The sequence below is a fragment of the Hippocampus zosterae genome, chromosome 13 (genome assembly GCF_025434085.1).
Source record: "Hippocampus zosterae strain Florida chromosome 13, ASM2543408v3, whole genome shotgun sequence".
Classification (NCBI taxonomy): domain Eukaryota; kingdom Metazoa; phylum Chordata; class Actinopteri; order Syngnathiformes; family Syngnathidae; genus Hippocampus; species Hippocampus zosterae.
In genome coordinates this window covers 6187954-6206380 of record NC_067463.1, presented here as the reverse complement: position 1 = coordinate 6206380, position 18427 = coordinate 6187954, and the positions used below count along the sequence as shown (strand labels likewise).

The 18427-nt window shown below is 41.4% G+C and overlaps 2 protein-coding genes across 8 annotated transcripts; both read left to right on the top strand.

Annotated features, from left to right (window-relative positions):
* The first annotated feature begins 2603 nt into the window (after nt 1–2603).
* sun2 (Sad1 and UNC84 domain containing 2) lies at nt 2604–15665 on the top strand. Of its 6 annotated transcripts, XR_007966189.1 has the most exons (18): nt 2606–2770; nt 5450–5558; nt 5647–5732; nt 6021–6407; nt 6507–6554; nt 7446–7523; nt 7639–7769; nt 9444–9494; nt 9571–9606; nt 10442–10633; nt 10711–10839; nt 10907–11006; nt 11361–11476; nt 11569–11739; nt 12448–12537; nt 12657–12809; nt 15421–15483; nt 15608–15665. XR_007966189.1 is itself a non-coding variant. In XM_052084484.1 (17 exons), exons 2-16 carry the CDS (start codon nt 5452–5454, stop codon nt 12771–12773), a joined length of 1839 nt encoding a protein of 612 aa, XP_051940444.1. In that variant the 5' UTR covers nt 2606–2770; nt 5450–5451; the 3' UTR covers nt 12774–12809; nt 15421–15560. The 6 variants fall into 6 exon arrangements, 5 of the variants coding, with proteins under 5 accessions (XP_051940447.1, XP_051940446.1, XP_051940444.1 ...); XM_052084484.1 differs by lacking the exon at nt 15608–15665 and having other exon boundaries at nt 15421–15560; XM_052084487.1 differs by lacking the exons at nt 15421–15483; nt 15608–15665 and having other exon boundaries at nt 2604–2770; nt 6021–6398; nt 7449–7523; nt 12657–14451.
* Nucleotides 15666–16257: 592 nt separating this feature from the next.
* Nucleotides 16258–18391, top strand: LOC127613467 (G-protein coupled receptor 35-like). Of its 2 annotated transcripts, XM_052084518.1 has the most exons (3): nt 16258–16832; nt 17501–17794; nt 17879–18391. In XM_052084518.1, the coding sequence occupies exons 1-3, from the start codon at nt 16500–16502 to the stop codon at nt 18026–18028; spliced, it is 777 nt and encodes a 258-aa protein (XP_051940478.1). In that variant the 5' UTR covers nt 16258–16499; the 3' UTR covers nt 18029–18391. The 2 variants fall into 2 exon arrangements, with proteins under 2 accessions (XP_051940478.1, XP_051940477.1); XM_052084517.1 differs by having other exon boundaries at nt 16265–16832; nt 17501–18391.
* The last annotated feature ends 36 nt before the right edge of the window (nt 18392–18427 follow it).

Genomic DNA, 18427 nt, shown 5'->3' with positions numbered 1-18427 from the left:
TGAAATATTCAGTCAATGTGACCTAGAAGAACGAGTGAAACAAAGCCAGCATATTAGATCGCTGAAGCTTGAGTGCTTTTGCTGCAACGTGGCGTAAATAACAAACCTGCTCCAGTCACTTGGTTTTTGGAATCTTAAGAAAAATTCAAGTTGCATCAAGTCATGCAAAAACGGACTTATTGAGCACCTCTGACAAAAAATGGCATCATATTTTCTTTTAAATCCCCCCAAAAAGAAATTTTAATTCATGGTGAAGTCATGAAAAGTACACTGTTTTGGGATGCCAGCCGACAGTGAGAAAGGTGGCGCAGAAACACCTGCCGTCTGGTCAACGGAGAATGAGCATGCTGTTAGCACGGTCAATGTTTTGCCGAAAGAAGCGCAACAATGCAAAAGCAGAGTTTAATGTCTTGAGGAGTCGAATGAAAATTTGATTTTCCTCATTGTTACTCATTATCTCTGATGGAAATGTTGATGTCGGCGCGTCAAGTCTGGATAGACGCCCTCCTTAATTAAATACCCTGCGTCACAGGAGCAGACTTGTGAGGAATGTGATTCACAAAAAGCTGCCATATGCTGCACGGTAATTGCATTGTGAAATAAATGTACGCAGCTACAGTGCTAATGAGATAACTGTGTATGCGTCCCTTTGTGTAAAGTGTGTGAGTGCGTGCGTGTTACATGAGATTATGTGAGTGAGAGATTTTGAATGGTGTATGTGTGTGTGAGAGAGAGACAGAGAGAGTGTCTGCTTGTGTACTTGAGAGGAAATGTATGAGTGCTGAATGTGCATGTGAGAGTGTGAAAGTGTGTATGAGAGCGGGGAGAGGTTGTGAGTGCTTGACAGTCAAGAAGAGAAAGAAAATGTCTGTGTGCGTCTGCGTGCACGCGTGTGTGAGAAAATTCGTGAAAGAAAGTGTGTGTGAGATTGATTGTGCAACAGTGTGTGTGAGTGTGCATGTGAGAGTGTGGGGGTGTAAGTGGCAACCTTTGGGGGATATCATGAGAAATTTTAAAAGTGGGTGAGAGAGTATGTGACAAAGACTACGAGAGACAAAGTGTGTGTGCGTGTGTTTTTCATTTGAGAGGAACAGCGTGTCGTAGTTAACGAGAAAGAGTGTGTGAGAGTGGAGCTAATAACATAGCCTCGCTTTCTGGAAGACATGTTCTTCCTTGTTCCGTTTCCATTGTCTGTCTGTCTTTTCTGTCACTTTTCCTCTCTTGCTCGCTCTTTCTCTCTCTCTCTGTCTGTCATGTCTGTCTTTCCCTGTCTCACTCACTCTCACACAAAGAGGCACGCACACCCACCCACACTATTTTGATCACATTCCAGCTGACTGACTTCAGGTCAGAAATGGGGCCGTCTGCATGAGTGTGTGTGTGTGTGTGTGTGTTTGCAAACGGTTGTGTCTGGGTCAGACGCCTGGCAGATAAGCAGAGTGGGAGAGGTTGCGTGTGCACTTGGGTGTTGTCAGCGTACGAACAAAAAAAGAAAAAACGAGAAGGAAGTGGCACACATGAAAGAGAGCGTAATGTGCCCGTGCCCCCCCCCCCCAAGTGATGAGCCTGTCGGGCCTTCTCATTGTTGAGAGGCTTCTCGGTTGCGGAGTCGAGTCCTGCTGCTGCGTCGCCTTCTGACTCGGGCCAGCCAGAGGAAACTGCTGTATAACGATAACAAGACGCAAGACAATGGCAAAGGCCTTAACACACACACACACACACACACACCCACACACCACACTCACACCCACACGGTGTGTATACGTTCAACACGCTTGAGCCAAAGGGGGAGGGCGCGCGTTGCCAATAACTCTCCCGACCTTTTGCGATTATTTATCAAATACGTAACAATATGAACATTCCAGCCACATTTCAGAGCTTTTTCCCTCCCTTTTGGAAAAGGGGAAATTGGGGCTGCCTGCTGTTTGTCTGCCTGTTGATAAGCCTCGTTTGGGTTTATTTTGGGCTACTCAGAGGATTAGTTGGTTTTATTTTTATTTTTATTTTTTTGCATGCTGGTTTGGAATTTTGGTTTTGGATTTGTTGCCAAAAATGTGACATCCCTAGCTTACAATACATAGTTTGTAATGTACTGTATGTTCATTGGAATACCTACTTATTTTTAAGATAATAAAATAAAGCTAACGATTTACTGATTACCGGTACAGTATATATTTTTTCCAAACACTATGACTTATCATGCACTGTGTTCTTGGGTTTTCAAATAAAATAAATGACTATATAATTACTTAATCAAGTTTATGAATTTGTATCTATTATTAAAAAATATTTATTTCTGTATTTATCTGGGAGGGTTGAACGGGTTCGTTTTTTCTACCTCACGATGGATGACAACTACAATTTGACTGACGGGCCGATGGCGCTTCCGTGTGTCAAATAATCGAACTACAGCTGGGCGACATTGTTTAATTTTGGTGTGATCGTTGACAGTGCGTCAAGTTTCCGTCGTTATTGTCACATACCAGAAACGGTGTCATAATTTATGACGCCGATCACGTCGAATGGCCTTGTCCGATTATATAAAACGATGACGTTGTGTAGATATTACAAAAGCAAAATATTGGTCGTGAATATGTTCTTTTTAACGCTGTGCAGTACGCGGTGAATAGCTACATGATGTTCATGTAGCTTTATTTTGGAGCCCGTTCCAGGAAGTCGTTCTTTATCTGTGGTGTTTTATCTTAACTCGAGTGCTGTCAAAATTCGTAATCTTATTTGCAACTTGGACGAGTCCACACCGCTTGTTGAGGTAAGTTATGGCAAACGCTCACGTCTTATTAATTAATCGCTTAAAAACTCAAAATGCTCTTTTTTTAACCCGTTCTCTCCTTTGGTTCGGTTCTTTTTGTCTCGTTTAGCTAGCTGGTAACGGAGCTAGTTTTATCTTAAGTAGTCAGTGATGTTTAAAACATTTTATTATTACACTGCTTTTAATACGCCACTTTAATGACGCACATGAAATACATCTATATTTAAATCTTATTTATGTATCTTGTACTTGGTGACAAGGCGAATGATGTCACTGCGTCAATGTTTACTCACGGTCATATCTAAAGTAGACAAAAACTAACTAGTTCCTACGCGATGGAAGAGTATTACAGCAAAATCGAAAAACTTTTTTTTCTCAAATGCTAGGATTTTTGTGGGGCGGACGGTTTAATATATATGAGGAATAAAAACATTGCTGTGTATTTAAAAAGTTTTATACTTTTAGGATTAAAAACGTTTCATTAATTTTCGAAATTGAAGTAGTATTATTCACGAAAAGAAATGTGAAGTCCTGAGTTTTCACACAACTAGGATATTTTCAAGAATATTGTTTATGTTTGAGATTAAAGTCATGTTTTACATTAATGGATAAAAAAAAGTCAATGGTTCAGAGAAAATAAAAATCTTCAGACCAATTGTCGTAATATTAAAGGGAGAAAGAAGGCCGTTCAAGATTAAATTATATTACGAAGATTAACGTGCATTTTCAAGATTTTATTCGTATTTTTAAATGAATTGGAATGTTAGATTAATTAAAATATTTCTCGAATAAAATTGTATTTTTGCAAGAAAAATTTGCATACTTTTAAGAAAGTATTTTTTTAAAACGAAAAATATGGATATTTTTAAGGAATAATGTATTCATTCATTCATTCATCTTCCGAGCCGCTTGATCCTCACTCGGGTCGCGGGGGGGTGCTGGAGCCTATCCCAGCAGTCTTCGGGCTTCCAAATCATAAATTATGAGAGTGGGCGGCACGATGATCGGCTGGTTAGCAAGTCCTCCTCACAGTCCAGAATTGCAGGGTTCGATTCCAGCTCCGGCCTTCCTGTGTGGAGTTTGCATGTTCTCCTCGTGCATGTGTAGGTTTTCTCTGGGTAATACGGTTTTCTCCCACATTCCAAAAAACATGCATAGGAGGCTTTAAATTCTATATTGATCGAAAAAACAAGTCATAATATTACAAGAGTACAGTTATACGTTGAGAGTATTTTTTTTTTCTCTGGTTTTCAGTCATCTCTTGTAATTATGAATGTTTCTTTTCAGTATAAAAGCTGTTTAAAAAGTCACCTTTACTTGTCCCCTTTTAAATGTTTACATCAGAGCAAAGCGCATTAGCATTGGCTCGAAAGCTATTCATGTTATATGAGAGGGACACGTCTAGATGAATGCGATATGGGAAACATAACTGTATCTCCAACCTTTCATGATAGCACAAAGATGTTAATTTCATATTCTGATATGATCAAATATCAAAAGTTGTCCTCTGAATTTAGAATTTGGAAAATGTTTGTCGAACAATCCTACTAATTGCTCGTTAAAGCGAGTCTTAATCCGAACAGCATTTTACAGGCGGTACCGGGTAAATTTCATGTCAAGGAGATGACCTTGAATTCATTCAAAAAGGATGTTGGAAGTGCGCCCATGAAGAAAGAAAGAAGTGCTGAGCTAAGCTCCACTGAAAATGACATTTCAAGTATGAAAGAGGATTTGAAGGAATTACAGCCTGCTGCCCCCACCTCACCACACCCTCACTCCCCACCACCCCTTTACTCTGTGCCCTAAACGCTCTTGAAATGTGCTCAAGGGTTCTTGTTTTCAGTTTTGGACGAGCCATTGTGCAGAGATAGAAACAATTGATGCAACATAAATCGGCGCTATGGCAACAACTCCTCCGCCTCGAAGAGCAAAAACAAAGGCAACGAAGCCAACGTGCTGCAATGGTGTCGTCATGTAAAACAAATGAATGAATTGTATCTGCGCAGGTGGCCGTCATGGGTGATTTATGACTTGATGGTTTCTTTTATTTATATATTTTTGTGTCTCTTAGCGACCCTTTGTGCTGTGGCTCGTCAGTCTTTGCTTTCTAATGTAATCCTCTGCCCTGTAACGCAATCATCATGACTTGTGTTAAGTTGGTCTTTCGCACAAACTTCCTGTGCCGATATTTTGGGGCGCATGTATGTCACCGCAACTTCCTTTCGTCACATCTTCTGCGGCTCATTTTTGACACACGCCACTTCCTTGCCCTCGTCGCTGTCTTAGTCGTCCCCACGTTAATAGTTGAAACGATTTGAACATGAAACAAATGGTAAGGTGAGAGGCATATATTGTGGTGTATTTTAGGGTATTGTGTATTTTGTAATATTCCTAGTTCTAAAAATGTGTGTGTCTCCGCCCATAACTTGGAAGCTTGGCAAGGTGAAAACGTACCATATCCGAGCAACGTGCTGATCATGTTTGAAACATGATCAAAAGATAAGCATGAGATAGAACTGCCCCCTCAAAACGGGCTAATGAATCAAGGGAATTTTATTGCCATGTATGAAGCAAAAATAATTGTTCAGAATGCAAACAAACAAACGCCGAATCGTTTGCTCGTCTGCCTCATCGGTGTGTCCTACGGCATATCATACCTCCACTTTGTCTTTCGGTCAGTCATGTCTCGTCGGAGCTGTCGCCTGGCGTCCACAGGCTACTACAACTCGGATGATGAATCTGACTCGAGTAGCGTGACCAACATCTCATACCGGGAGAACCCCGTCAAGTGAGTGACAGTGGCGCAAAGACTCTTTTTTTTCATTTGTATTTTTTATTGTTTCTAATTACTGGGTGCTTGTTTTGTTTTTCCTCAGGGTTTTCAAGAAGAAAGTGGGGACCCGCAAGGCTGCCCCTCGTGCCTCCACCAGTTCCAGCAGCTTACAGTCGCCTTCCACCAAAGGTTCGTGTATGAAGTGAACATGTCGTCAGTCATCTATCTGCTTTGAGAAAATGTAACTAATACAGAAGCATCTAAAAAAAAAAAAAGTCAAACTGCTGTCTTAGTTAGACCACAGCGAAATTCATAATAATTAAGGCCAAATGGGTATTTTAGGACCACTCGTTTTTTAATCCAGCCCTGCACACTAATACTTCATTTCCATTCTTCCTATTGGTTGTGTTCAACTTTGTAAATAGAAGAAATGTCCACACTGATCCTAGATTGACGTTGAAAATGTCTTCCTCCAAGCCCGCAGACCTTCCCTAAGAACCCAAACAGATCTGACCATGGGAAGCGTGTCCTACGCCACGCCCAGGGCCACGCCCCGACCCGCCCTGATCGCGGCGTCATCGACAACGCATCAGACCGCCACCTGCTCGCCACCGCCGCCTCCAGAGAGAATCCGCAGCTCCGGCCAGGCTGTCGTCTACCTCCGATCGGAACACAAGGAGCAGGATAAGAACTGTGTAGACAGTTCGGGCTACTCCTCCTCTGAGGGCATCAACCTGAAACCTCCAACACCGACCACAACCGGTGACAGCGCCAGCACCAGCACCAGCAAAGTTAAAAGTAACAACGAGGCTCCCAGTGTCGGGTACAGACGACGAATCAACAGCGCCCTCTCTGGTGTGAAGGGTTGGTACATGTGTTTGTTGGCGATTGTGCTGTGCATTTACTTCGCTTTCAAATAACAAAATAACACTGGTATTTTTATTTTTATTTTTATTTTTTCAGACTCGCTATCAACATGGACTACAAAGATAAACCATCTGAGCACTTTTGGTATAAAGTGTGGGAGTGTGTCTGTGTGTGTGTGTGCGTGCGTGCGTGTGTGTGTGCGCGCGCGCGCCTATATATCCTTTCTGAGCTGAGCTTTCTGAAATATTTGGTACTCAATGCTTCAATAGGGGCTAACCTGACAATCATATGAATCATCATTACGATGAAAAAAAACAACAACAACACGGCAAAATTATGAAAATAGCCTGGGGGGGGGGGGGGGGGGAATGGAACAGAAGAAGGTATTGCAAATTAGCTTGTACAGTTGTCATATAGCAGTTCACTTTATGCGGTCTCTCTGTATCACAGATTTAATTTTTATCTAAGTTAATATCGGGGATTTTTCTTATACCAAGAGCAAAGAATTCCTGTCCAAAGTTTTCATTTCACACTTAAAAAGAGACAATAAAATGTCATGTGTCTACTGCAAAGCAGGAATGGCTGACATAATACATGTCTGAGGTAAACATCATTTCTAGTTGAATATAGCCTAAAACAACTAGTTAAAAAAAATTGTAATCTGTCCACAGGTGGTCAAATTTGCACACAGCCGCCAGTGCTCCTTCAATCGCTTTATCGAACCATTTGTGCCACTCGACACGCGGGTTGGATAGATAGTCAGTTAACAGCCAGAGCAACACTCGCTGACTCATGTCACGCCTTTGAAGCCGTACTCTTTTTTTTTTTTTTTTTTTTCCCCCCCCGCAAATAATACAGAGTAGAATCGTGACGTTTTCAATCTTCTCGGAAGTCTTGATCAAAAAGCAAAAACAAAAAAGTGGCTTTACTCCAAAGTTAAAAGCATACACTTGTCCAAACTCTCTTGGTAAAATGACAAATTAAGATTCCGTGCATGTAGGAACTCCCCTGAATCGACTTCTCTTCTTCCCCTCGCAGCTAACCGATCCTTCCTCAGTGCCCAAACAAAGAAGACTTGCATTGTCCTCACGCTCCTCTCTGTCGTTTCGGCTTGTAAGTCACTCGCAGTCTCTTTGAAAGACTCATTGTAAACAGATAATCAGTTTAAAGCAGTACACGTTGTGATATGCGCTCAAACATACTTCATTGCTCCTGCCGCTCTTCTCAGGTGTGTGGTTCCTCCCTCCCTTGTTACCCCCGTTCTCCACCCTCACGGATTTCGTCAAGTCCCATTCGCAGACCTCCAAACTGACGCAGCACTCCGTTCGACCAACCTTGATGCCTCCTCCACCCAGCAAGGTGCCAAACACAACTGCAACGGTATGCTTTTCTCCGTCTTGCCACCGAGAGATGTTTCTAATATTCCAACCGTCTCATCTAGTGATGACTGCGCCTAAACGGGTGTTTGTTGTTGTTGCAGCAAATGCGTGGTGCCCACATTTATATGCTTTGGTCTACACGGTCCTGAAAAAATTGTTTGCGTGTGATTTGCGTTGTTATAACGAAACAAATGAAATAGCTACAATAGGAAAAAAATAACCCAAAATAAAAAAGCATTAAAAAACAAAGTGAAACTCCAGTTATTAAAAATTATCCTGAAAATATCCTTCATTTGCATCGTCAATTAATTCGTTTTCATTTCAAAATGTATTTATTTTGGTATTGCTACTGTATCTGCACAGCAAAAGCGAGGTCAAAACAGTCGTTTAAGAATTGTAGTTCACTTTATGACACAACACGTGAGCTGGAAATAATACTCAAACGACTTCTCTAAAGAGATTATTCAAACTAACTGAATAAAATAAAAGTCGCAACATACCGGTAATTAATAATTTAGCTGTCATGAAAAATCTCAAACGATTCTAACCTTGCCGCAGAGGGGCCAGCTTGGACCACACACACACACACAAAAAAAACAAACCAAAAAAATTGTTTTCCTAACCCAGGCATTTGAGCAAAGTGGGTTGGGTTCATTAATTTGACCCATCCGATTGGGTTGAGGATTGGATTTGGGTCGATTGACAAAAATTTTATGTAACTTTCTTTGCAAGCGATTTGGCTGGATGACCCGAGTGGGTAAAACTTCTGACTCAAATTCCGATCAGGGCGGACCACTCACAGAAAAATTAGGTTGTGTCGGGAAAGACATCTGTTGTAAAAACTATACTCGCATGATGTAATATATCATGCGAGTGACTTGGATGACCTCTGACAGAGCAAAGCTGTTGCTTCTTCTTCCAAGAAAATGTTGGTTATAATTTTTTTGTGTCGTATGTAACCACAGCTATACTGACAACCTGCTAACCCATTTTTTGGTACTCAACCCAATGCCCTGGGTATAAATAACCCAGCATTGGCTCGGTCACTTTTGGGTTTAGCTATTTAACCCAATTTTGCTTATTTTGACTCCAGCACTTTTTTTTAAGAGATCACAAACAGGGGTGGATGAGGAAATCTATATCACATGCATCCTGGGATCATGTGGATGCGGGAAGCCTGAATCGGCCTTCAGAGACGTCCAAATAATCTGGCATTAAGGATTTTGGAAAGGAGAATTAGGGTCAAATTAGGCCGGATTATCCCTCTGCGTGTACGCCGCTCAAAACCAGTAATGATCAATTCCACTCCAGTTTATAATTACAGTAATCCCTCGTTTATCACGGTTAATGGGGACAAAAACGACCCGGAATAAACGAAAATCCGCAAAGTAGCGACCAATTAACATATACAGGTAAAAAAATATATTTTATTTTTAAATCCGCAAACAGTGCGCGAGAAACTGCAAAACAACAGCGAGTCACATAGAGCAACATATACAGTACTGTACTCTATGTATATGAGAAAAAATTGTATATTATTATAATATATATATTTTTTTAGGAATATGTTTGCAAAAATCCGCGATGCACTGAATCCGCGATATAGCGATGGATCACTGTGCGCAATTTTATGGGATCTTATTCCGCTCTGCAGGACTCCGTCAAACTGCCTTCTGATATAGAAGCCAAGGTGCACAATATTTGGGTAAGAAGCAGATCCTCTATTAAGAAAAAAAGGTCAATGTTTAGTGAATGAATGACCTTGTTTTGTTTTTTTGTAGGAGGCTCTCCAGCAGAAGCAGGAGCTCCTCAACAAGGTCAGATGATAACTTTGCACAAACTTCTTCATGAATTACATCAAAAGTTCTACATACCCTTATTCAAATGCCCATTGATTCCTATGGTGATTTAAAAAAAACAACAAAAAGAGAAATTATTTCACAATTTCGGGAAAAAAATAATGAACAATATAATAGTACAAGTCAATAGATTTTTCTTTTTGAGAGAGTACGGTAAGTAAAAAAAAAAAACTGAAAATATGTAATTATATAATGTCTGAGTTCTGAATGGACCAAATTCAAACTTATCTTAGTCAGTACACACCGGCCACCATTTAAATAGTCTCTTATGAACCCCCCCCAAATAAAGTTTAGATGTTCTAGTTGGCTTTTCCTGACAGACATTTTTGTTTTGCTTTCTAGCAGAACGTTGCTATTTGGTACTGGGTCAAGATGTATGGAATTGTAAAACAGTTCCAAATGGCAATCGTTGTGAGCACAAAAGCATCAGATTTCTGCAATGTCCACAAAAGCCGACCAGAACATCTGAATTTTGAACGGCGTGAATCAGAAGCACTTCAAATTCTGGGTTTTTAACATGTGACGGGTTGACTTCGAACACAAGAACCGCATTATTTTAGTTGTTCATTTGTACTTCCTGGAAAGATTTTTTGAATTCTAAATTGAGTCGTGCGTGTTCAAAGTCACATTAATGGTGGAATTTTTTTTTTTTTAATGATTGACTTGCTCTTTATTTGTAAAAAAAAAAAAAATGCATCTGAACAGGGGTTTGGAGACATCTTCGATCCACCGTAAAGTGAGTTCTGCACTTGGCATGAAGTGGAATGATTTCTCTTATTTGCCCCCGTTTCAGATGAGGGAGCAGTTTGAGAACAACATGCAGAATATGTGGGACTACATCAAGTCGGTGGAATCCAACAGTGCGAAAAATCTGGACCACGAGGTCACCTTATTGGGCAAGAAGATCAGCGATCAGGAACAGGATTTTCAGTCCCTGTCGGGCCTCAATGACAGAATGAAAGATTTAGAGACTCAAATTTCTGAGGTAATGGAAATGTTCGGGAACAACTGCAAACGTTGATCGCATGCTGTGTTTGAACACAAGCAGCATTTTGATTGCAGTTGTCGACCCAGTTGCAGTCCATCCAATCAGAACCTCCCGCGACGCCGATTCCTGACATCTCTGCCCCAAATGAGCTCACGCCAGAGCTCCAGCAGGCCATGGAGAAGTGGCTCAGTGACCACATCCAGGTAGGGGACTGGCCAAACCACTCTTAAAGTTTCGACACGTTTGACGTCTCATATGCTTATTGCACAGGCGCAGAAGGCGGTAAACCTACAGGATAAAGGGGTCATCGCCTCAGGGTGCGCACAGCCTTTCGCTAACAAAATGGCTGACTTTGCACTAGAGACTCAAGGTAGGACTCCAGACACCAGGAGTGCCCAACCAGTCGATCGCGGTCGACCGGGAGCCTTGGGACCGGTCCCAAAAGTCAACTTCAAAGACTGGTGGCTAAAACCTTAAAGACTTCCATCATTTATATTTTATGAGCAATTTGGCATGTGTGCTTGTATCTATTCATATTATCAATGTTACTATAACTGCTATTCAGTCATGAATTGTGACTGTGCAGAGCAACTGTAGTCAGGCGACTAAACTGGGTCAAGTCCCGTGTTAGAATAGACATGACCGGAATAAAACATTTATTTGGTTGTTTTCTAATACGTTACCAGCATCATCCTCTCTCTCTCTCTCTCCATCCCATGTCCAGGTGCCAGTGTGATCGGCACCCGCTGTTCTGAAACATATCGCACCCGCTCAGCCTGTCTGAGCTTGTTTGGATTCCCCTTGTGGTACCCGTCAGAGAGCCCGCGCACTGTCATTCAGGTAATCATATTCCCCTGCTCCTCGTCTTGTTTTTTTTTTCCCCCTGTCTGAGGGTATCCTTTAACCTTCATCACCCCCTCCACCCCGCTCAGGGAGATCCAGTGCTTCCAGGCAAATGTTGGGCCTTTCACGGTGCCCACGGGACTCTGGTCATCGCCCTGTCTCACCCCATAAGGATAACCCATGTGACGCTTGACCACGTGCCGCGTCATATCACCCCCACCGACGGAATCGACTCTGCACCCAAGGATTTTGAGGTCTATGTAAGTCACCCAAAAACTTTGCTCTATTACCCAGAATCTTTGCTGTATTACATCATTGTCACTAGTTTTATAAGCTATGAAATGTTGCTGATTTTCTTTTTTTTAAAGTGAGTTCCAAGCACAGAATGGTGGAAGTGTAGTTAACTCACTTAACAATTAGCAGCAATTCCAAAAATAGTGAAAATTATTGAACTAAATAGACTTCCAGCTCTGCTGGGTTAACGCCAATGCTAAATAACATCTATTATTGGGGCGCTACCACTCTTTATGCAATGGATGAACACAAATGATGCAGCAACACGCATAGAGAGGCAATTTAACAGCATTCACACTCATGTATTGTATCGTCCGCAAAGAAAAACTAATTACTAGTGTCATACTGATGAGCTGCGAGAAGTCTGGTCACAAAATAGTCTCATACGGCTTCATGGGGCCCACCTTTGACAAATATTGAAGACATTCCCTGATCTTAACCCCACCGGTGGCCAAGGCAGGCACACCAAAAAAGAGCAACACGACACTAAAACTAGTTAAACGCTGTTTCCACAAACAAAACAACAATACTTGCCAGTAAGTAGTCACTATACTCATCACTAATAGGTGGTGGGTGGAGCTACACTGTACGCCACATCATTTTGACACGGATTGTTTCCCGGTTCAAAACTGACAAAGTGGACGTCACCCTTTTTTTTTAACCTTTGCTCCCAGGGTTTGAAGGATGAGGTGGAAGAAGGAACAATGCTGGGAACGTTCAGATATAACGAGGACGGCCAACCCACGCAGACGTTTGAGCTGCCCGTGAGTTTCTTTTTCATCTTCAGTGGGTCATAACATTAACTTTTGATGATAAATTCGAAGCAGATGTTATGCTTGCCTCTTTGCATACCCATTAAAACATATTTTTGGGCCCGACGCAGCCGAGCGACGTGATCTATCGCGTGGTGGAGCTGCGCGTCCTCAGCAACTGGGGTCACATGGAGTACACGTGCCTCTACCGCTTCCGAGTGCACGGGACTTTAGCAACGGCGACATGATGGCGGCACACGCAACTCAACCGGCGGATGAAAATGGTGAGTTCCACCACTCCCGCCGCTTAAGGCCACCACTGACCCTTCTTCAAATATCGTCGCTGTCTGACGAAAAGTGTCACATTTGGGTCAATACATAGCAAAACTGGTTCTCAACTTCAGTTTAGTCGCCTTTAATATCATTAGAGGATGTGAAGAATATCAGATCAAAATTATACACACCCGCTCAAAAACTTGCTTTTGTGCTTCTGATATAATACTTGAATTTTTTTTTTAATCTTAGCGTCACGTTGATCAATGTTGCCTGTCCTTCTGTGACCTTTTAAAAAGCACTTGAATTTTCTATGAACGCAAAGTCAGGAAAGATGACAATGTATTTTATGTGAGAAAACATATTTTAGCCAACTCATGCTTGTGTCACATTGTCACATAGATATTTATCAATGATGTACAGGATGTTAGGGGCAAAAAAAAGTAAAAAAAAATACTCAAGAGAACATGATGAGAATAAAGTCAGCCCCCCCCAACATTTCATACAATTTAAAAAATTATATGTATTTTTTTAGGGAAAGTGTGATCAGACAAGAATAACAACATAAAATGTAATTCATGAAAAGTCACATTTTTCCTTTTTTTTCTTCTTAGTAAATTGTGCATTTTGGTTTTGTCAAGATACTACATGATACTATTTATTCAATCACATTCTGAGCTGTTTGATCTAAAATGATTAGTTTTTCCCCTTTTGGTGTCTTAATGGTACGCTCTTATTTTGTAATTTTATTCTTTTAAATATCCTTTTTTTTTAATACAAGTTACGCCTTAATTCAATTCCTCCTTAAAACTAAAAGTGTTTCATCAAGATATTTCTGTTTTTTGCACTATTATGGGCTTATCCTAGCTGACTTCAAATGACGGGCGAAAAAAAATTACACATAATTGTAAAAACTAACCGTCAGTGTTGGGCGGAATGTTCCGATGTCTGTGGTCAATTTAATATTTTTTTCACAAATCAATCACCACATGGGTCTGTTAATTATATATTGGGGTCCCCCCCCCCCCCAAATTATTCAAAAGTGTTGGTAATGGATCACTCTTTGAAACTGCAATGTGTTTGAGCTGTTGTTTTTTTGTTTTGCAATATAACTTTATTGTCACTATTTTGACATTATTCTCATAATTATTTCACTGTGTTCTCATTTTTAAATTCTTTTCAGTGATGTTAAACTATACTTTGTAATCTTGAAAATGACCCACATGGTTGTACATTTGCCTCACAAAAAAAAGTTTGATTCATGCTTATCTTCTTACTATCTACTGCAGACTAATCCTGCTCTTAATGACACTTGATGCAGCGATATGAAATGAAAACATACTGTTCTTGAAGAACATGTAGAACAAAGACAGTGCTACTTTGGATAGTGGAAAAGCCCCCGTGCCATTTTCCTGCAGTTTGAAAAGTCGTGTTTGCGTGATGGTAAAGTTTATATGGGAAAAGTTGATCCTGATATATATATATATATATATATATATATATATATATAATATATTGGTCTGAAACTGATGTATGCTATTTGCTAAGTTATTTGTAACAATGGTATGGACATTGTTTTTAAACTACTTAATACAAAGATGCTTTTAATCACTCTCTTGAGTGTTTGGAATAAAAATAATATGTCCTTGTCAATGTGTTTTGCCATTATATTTCACATCATATAAAAAAAGTCTTAGCATTGGGAATAATTAAAATAAAATAATTCCATTCCCGGATCAAGTTTGACACTATCTATCGGTCGATCGATCGATCGAGATATAATATATGAGGGAGAGATCCACTGCACACTGAAATACTATTCAATATTGAATCGAAAACAGGCCCGTAGTGGCTAATACTAAAGTTGTGTGTTTCAATTTCCACTCCTTATATCACACCATTGAAACACGACAAAATACAAAACATGAAGTGGCAAGTTAGCCCGCTGCTAATGCTAATTCAGTTTTTGGGTTCCACAGTGCAGAGTACAAACATGACTGAAGCCGCAAGCTGCTATTGCTAATGTTAGCATGGACTTTTTAGGTTCCACTGCGTACATCCATTTGCGACTTAAGCAATATTCTGCATAAAATAGCACCAAAAAAAATGTCCATAGCAGCTAGCCACGGCATACATCACAACTGAAAACATTAATCTGCCCGAAAAGGCTAGCCACCGAGCGCGAGCTGCTCATACTTATCTGAGCCCTCAACCCCACTTTTGAAGATCCGCTACACACAATTCTTCTTACCACTGAAACACTACTTGGCATAAATTACAAAACATGAACGTAGCGGTTAGCTGCTAATGTTCTCCAGAGGGCTCTACCTTCGATGTTTCACTGAACACATTAATTTTAGCACTGAAATGCTACTCTGTAGTCGGTATAAAATGCACACTGGAAGGCTTAAAAAAATAAAATAAAAACACTTTTTTCAATATAGTGCCATCAACTGGATCAGGTAGGACACTACATCACTGCACGCCAGATGCCACTTTTAAATTCTAATTGCCTAACTTGTTTTGTTATTTTAATTCCCAGCAGCCTTTTTAAAATTTGAGCATGCTTGTAAGACGTTGCCTTAGATTTCTCAGCTTGCGTCACCTGTTTGCACCAAACAGCCAGAGGCATGAAGACCCAGAATCAGCTCCAGTTGCCAACACACACGGACAGACGAGGCAAAGGTAACGTCCTGGGGGAATTTGAGAGTTTGACCACACCCCTTTTTGTTTACCGGACCAACCAATGGCCGGCCAGCTGGAATTCATCCTTTGCGTGGTGTTTCTTTTTTGCTGATGATCTGCACAGACATTTCTAGTTCCTAACTTAGGAGTTGACTTGAGGCCGCTGCAACCGCCGTTAAGGTAAGAACTGCTGTTTTTGTGTCTCCCATGTCAAAGTTAATTTTCCTTTTTTTCCCAAACATCCCTTCAGCTTGTTCGACCACTCTGAACTTTAAAATGATGTGACAACATAGTCTTTGGGCATTTTTTTTAATACAAGATTATCTAATACGATTGAACTTTTTTTTCTCAGTCAAACAAAATAATTTGCTTTTCCTATTTGCATTTCTTGGGTCATTAGGGCTTTTTAAATTATTCACATGGAATGAGGATTTAAATGCATAAACTTGTGCATTTATCTTGATATGGAAAATTGTCACAATATCAATACTGATGTTATTAAAAATTGTGTTCTTGATGTGTATGCAGATTCTCAATCATGTTAAACCTGATAAAGGCTGAATGGAGGCAACTGGATTCTTATGTTTGTAGATTTTTGTCCTCATTTTATTTGAAAACATTTAAATATGAATGAGGCCCTGCTGCTATTAGCTCTCAACAATATACTGTACATCCACTGACATTTAATTTTTTATGGAATATTACAGTTCCTTTTTTAAAAAAAAAAATAGCCAAAATAATGATCGTAACATGTAAAGAGCTTGTTGTAAAACAAGTTTGTAGGCTGTGAGTATTGTCTTTGACACCGACTACAGCATATATATTTTTTCATTTTCAACTTTCTCATCACATTTTATTGTAAGTAAATGACCAACATTACAATTTAATTTTTTTTTCTGATTCAAAAATTTGAAAAAATGTTTTCTTCATTTTTCTCACCCCTTTTCAATACTATGTGAGAAACTGCTTAACTTCCTATTTGTCCCTTTCATCCCAACAGCTTCGTCCCCTCCAAGATGAACTTGAGTGGTGCGTTCGCACCCCCACTGTGGTACCAATACCAAATGTGCGCCGTGGCCCCGTACGGCTTTGTCTTCTACTACGGCATCAAGGTGTTCAACCTGGTGGTTGGGGCCCCCTGCAACGGCCTGGTCATTTGGCAGATCGCCGCCAAGAAAAGCAACCCGTGCACCTCGGACGTGTTCATCCTCAACCTGGCTATCCTGGATGCGTACTTCTGTCTCATGATGCCTACCGAGCTGCTCAACTCGCTGCTGCTGGATGACGCGCGGATCTGGTACCTGCAGAGGTTCTCATATGGAGTCAAGGACGCGGGGGTGCTCTTCTTGGTGAGTGTTACCGCAATATGGGATTTGATGTCAAGTCAGTTTTTATTGTCAAATATGCTCAATGTGCAACATACAGCACAGATGAAATTACTTTCCTCTCTCAACCACAGTGCAAACATAAAGTGCATCGAAACAAACACAGCTAAAAATAATGGCAGATAAATATGAACAAATAAACATTAAACAACAGACAACCAAGGGCGCTTGTGATTATTGCGGGTTAAAGCCTAGGTAGTCAATTGTTCAAGTGCAATAATTGGAAGACAGATGCTGAGGGAGGCAGGGGTGAGGGGGGGGGGTAGTGCGGGCAGAACATGGAGGGAGTTGAGTCTCCTGAATCGTGACAAAATGTGCTTTACATTCAATTTTTTTGTAAATTTTTTTCATCATCGATGGGGTAGGGGGGCTGTCAAACGGACCATTTTCGAACTGTTGAGCTTGTCAATTAAAGACAAGTTGCCCCTCATAATTTTGCCCTTCCCCTCCCCTCAGGTGAATCTTGAGGGCCCCTGTTCATCTTTCCATATCCATGACTAATGTCATTTTTCGGATATGCTGCCGGCCGCTGTAAAATGGATGATTGGCCTCAACTAGCCCTTGGGCCATAGTTTTGAACACCACTTCCCTAAAAGCGATGTATTATTGAATTGACGATTCCTCTCTTTTAGGTGTGTGTCTGCCTGGACCGTTACATGGCGGTGGTGCACCCCATGCTGTTCGCCAGCATCCGGGACCACAAAATCCGCACGGGCATCTGCTTGGTGGCATGGGCAGTGATCACGGCGTACGCCCTGGCTAAGTGCATCCTCGGCTCCATGAGCGTCAACGGCGTGTTCAGCGGCGTGGTGCTCTTCGCCCTGGCCATCATGGTGCTGTGCAATATCTCCGTCATCTGGGTGCTGCGCCGCTCCGTGGCCGGCAAGGAGGTCATGCACCCGGCCAAGAAGAAGGCCCTCAAAATGGTGCTCATCGCCCTGGCCATCATCGTGATCAATTACCTGCCGCCCGTGCTCATGCCCTTTGCGCCTTACTACTCCATGATGCAGTTCCAATGCCAGATCCGCATCAGCGTGTACTCCATCATGGACCTGAGCTGCAGCGTGGAGCCGCTCCTCTTCGTCACCAAGATGGAGTGCGTGGGCGGTCGGGGCTGCGGGTGCTGCGTCGTCAGCGCGCCGCACCGCGTCGCCGCCTGATGTATAAACTCACGGACTAACAATGCTTAATACACACCATTGGGAGAACAGAAGCCACTGGCAGCCATCTTCCGTTGCCATCGTACTAAGTCCTCCAACCATGAATTTTAATTGGAAAGGTTTTCATGTTATTTTCTCTCTCCGGCAAGAATGCCGCAGTTCATCAACAACCTGTGTGGAATGTATGCGCTGCTTGCTCCCTGGTGACCAGCGTTATAAACCCTCGTAGCAGGACAATCCTCATTCAATTATCAGGATTCACACAAACGGTTAAAGGTCTTCAGATGCTATTGTGTTGTCCTTGCATGTTTTTTTAGTGTACTATTTTTGTTCTCAAGATGACTTTTAAAAACAAATCTTGTATGAGGGCAGGAAATTAGTCCAGGTACCACTGCAATG

Excerpts from the sequence above, each read along its gene's own strand:
- LOC127613467 (XM_052084517.1), top strand. The coding sequence starts at position 16,500 with ATGAACTTGAGTGGTGCGTTCGCACCCCCACTGTGGTACCAATACCAA. Across the intron at positions 16,833-17,500 it reads ACGCGGGGGTGCTCTTCTTG|GTGTGTGTCTGCCTGGACCG; the intron begins GTGAGTGTTACC and ends CCTCTCTTTTAG.
- sun2 (XM_052084484.1), top strand. The coding sequence starts at position 5,452 with ATGTCTCGTCGGAGCTGTCGCCTGGCGTCCACAGGCTACTACAACTCG. Across the intron at positions 10,840-10,906 it reads GGCTCAGTGACCACATCCAG|GCGCAGAAGGCGGTAAACCT; the intron begins GTAGGGGACTGG and ends CTTATTGCACAG. Across the intron at positions 11,007-11,360 it reads CTTTGCACTAGAGACTCAAG|GTGCCAGTGTGATCGGCACC; the intron begins GTAGGACTCCAG and ends TCCCATGTCCAG.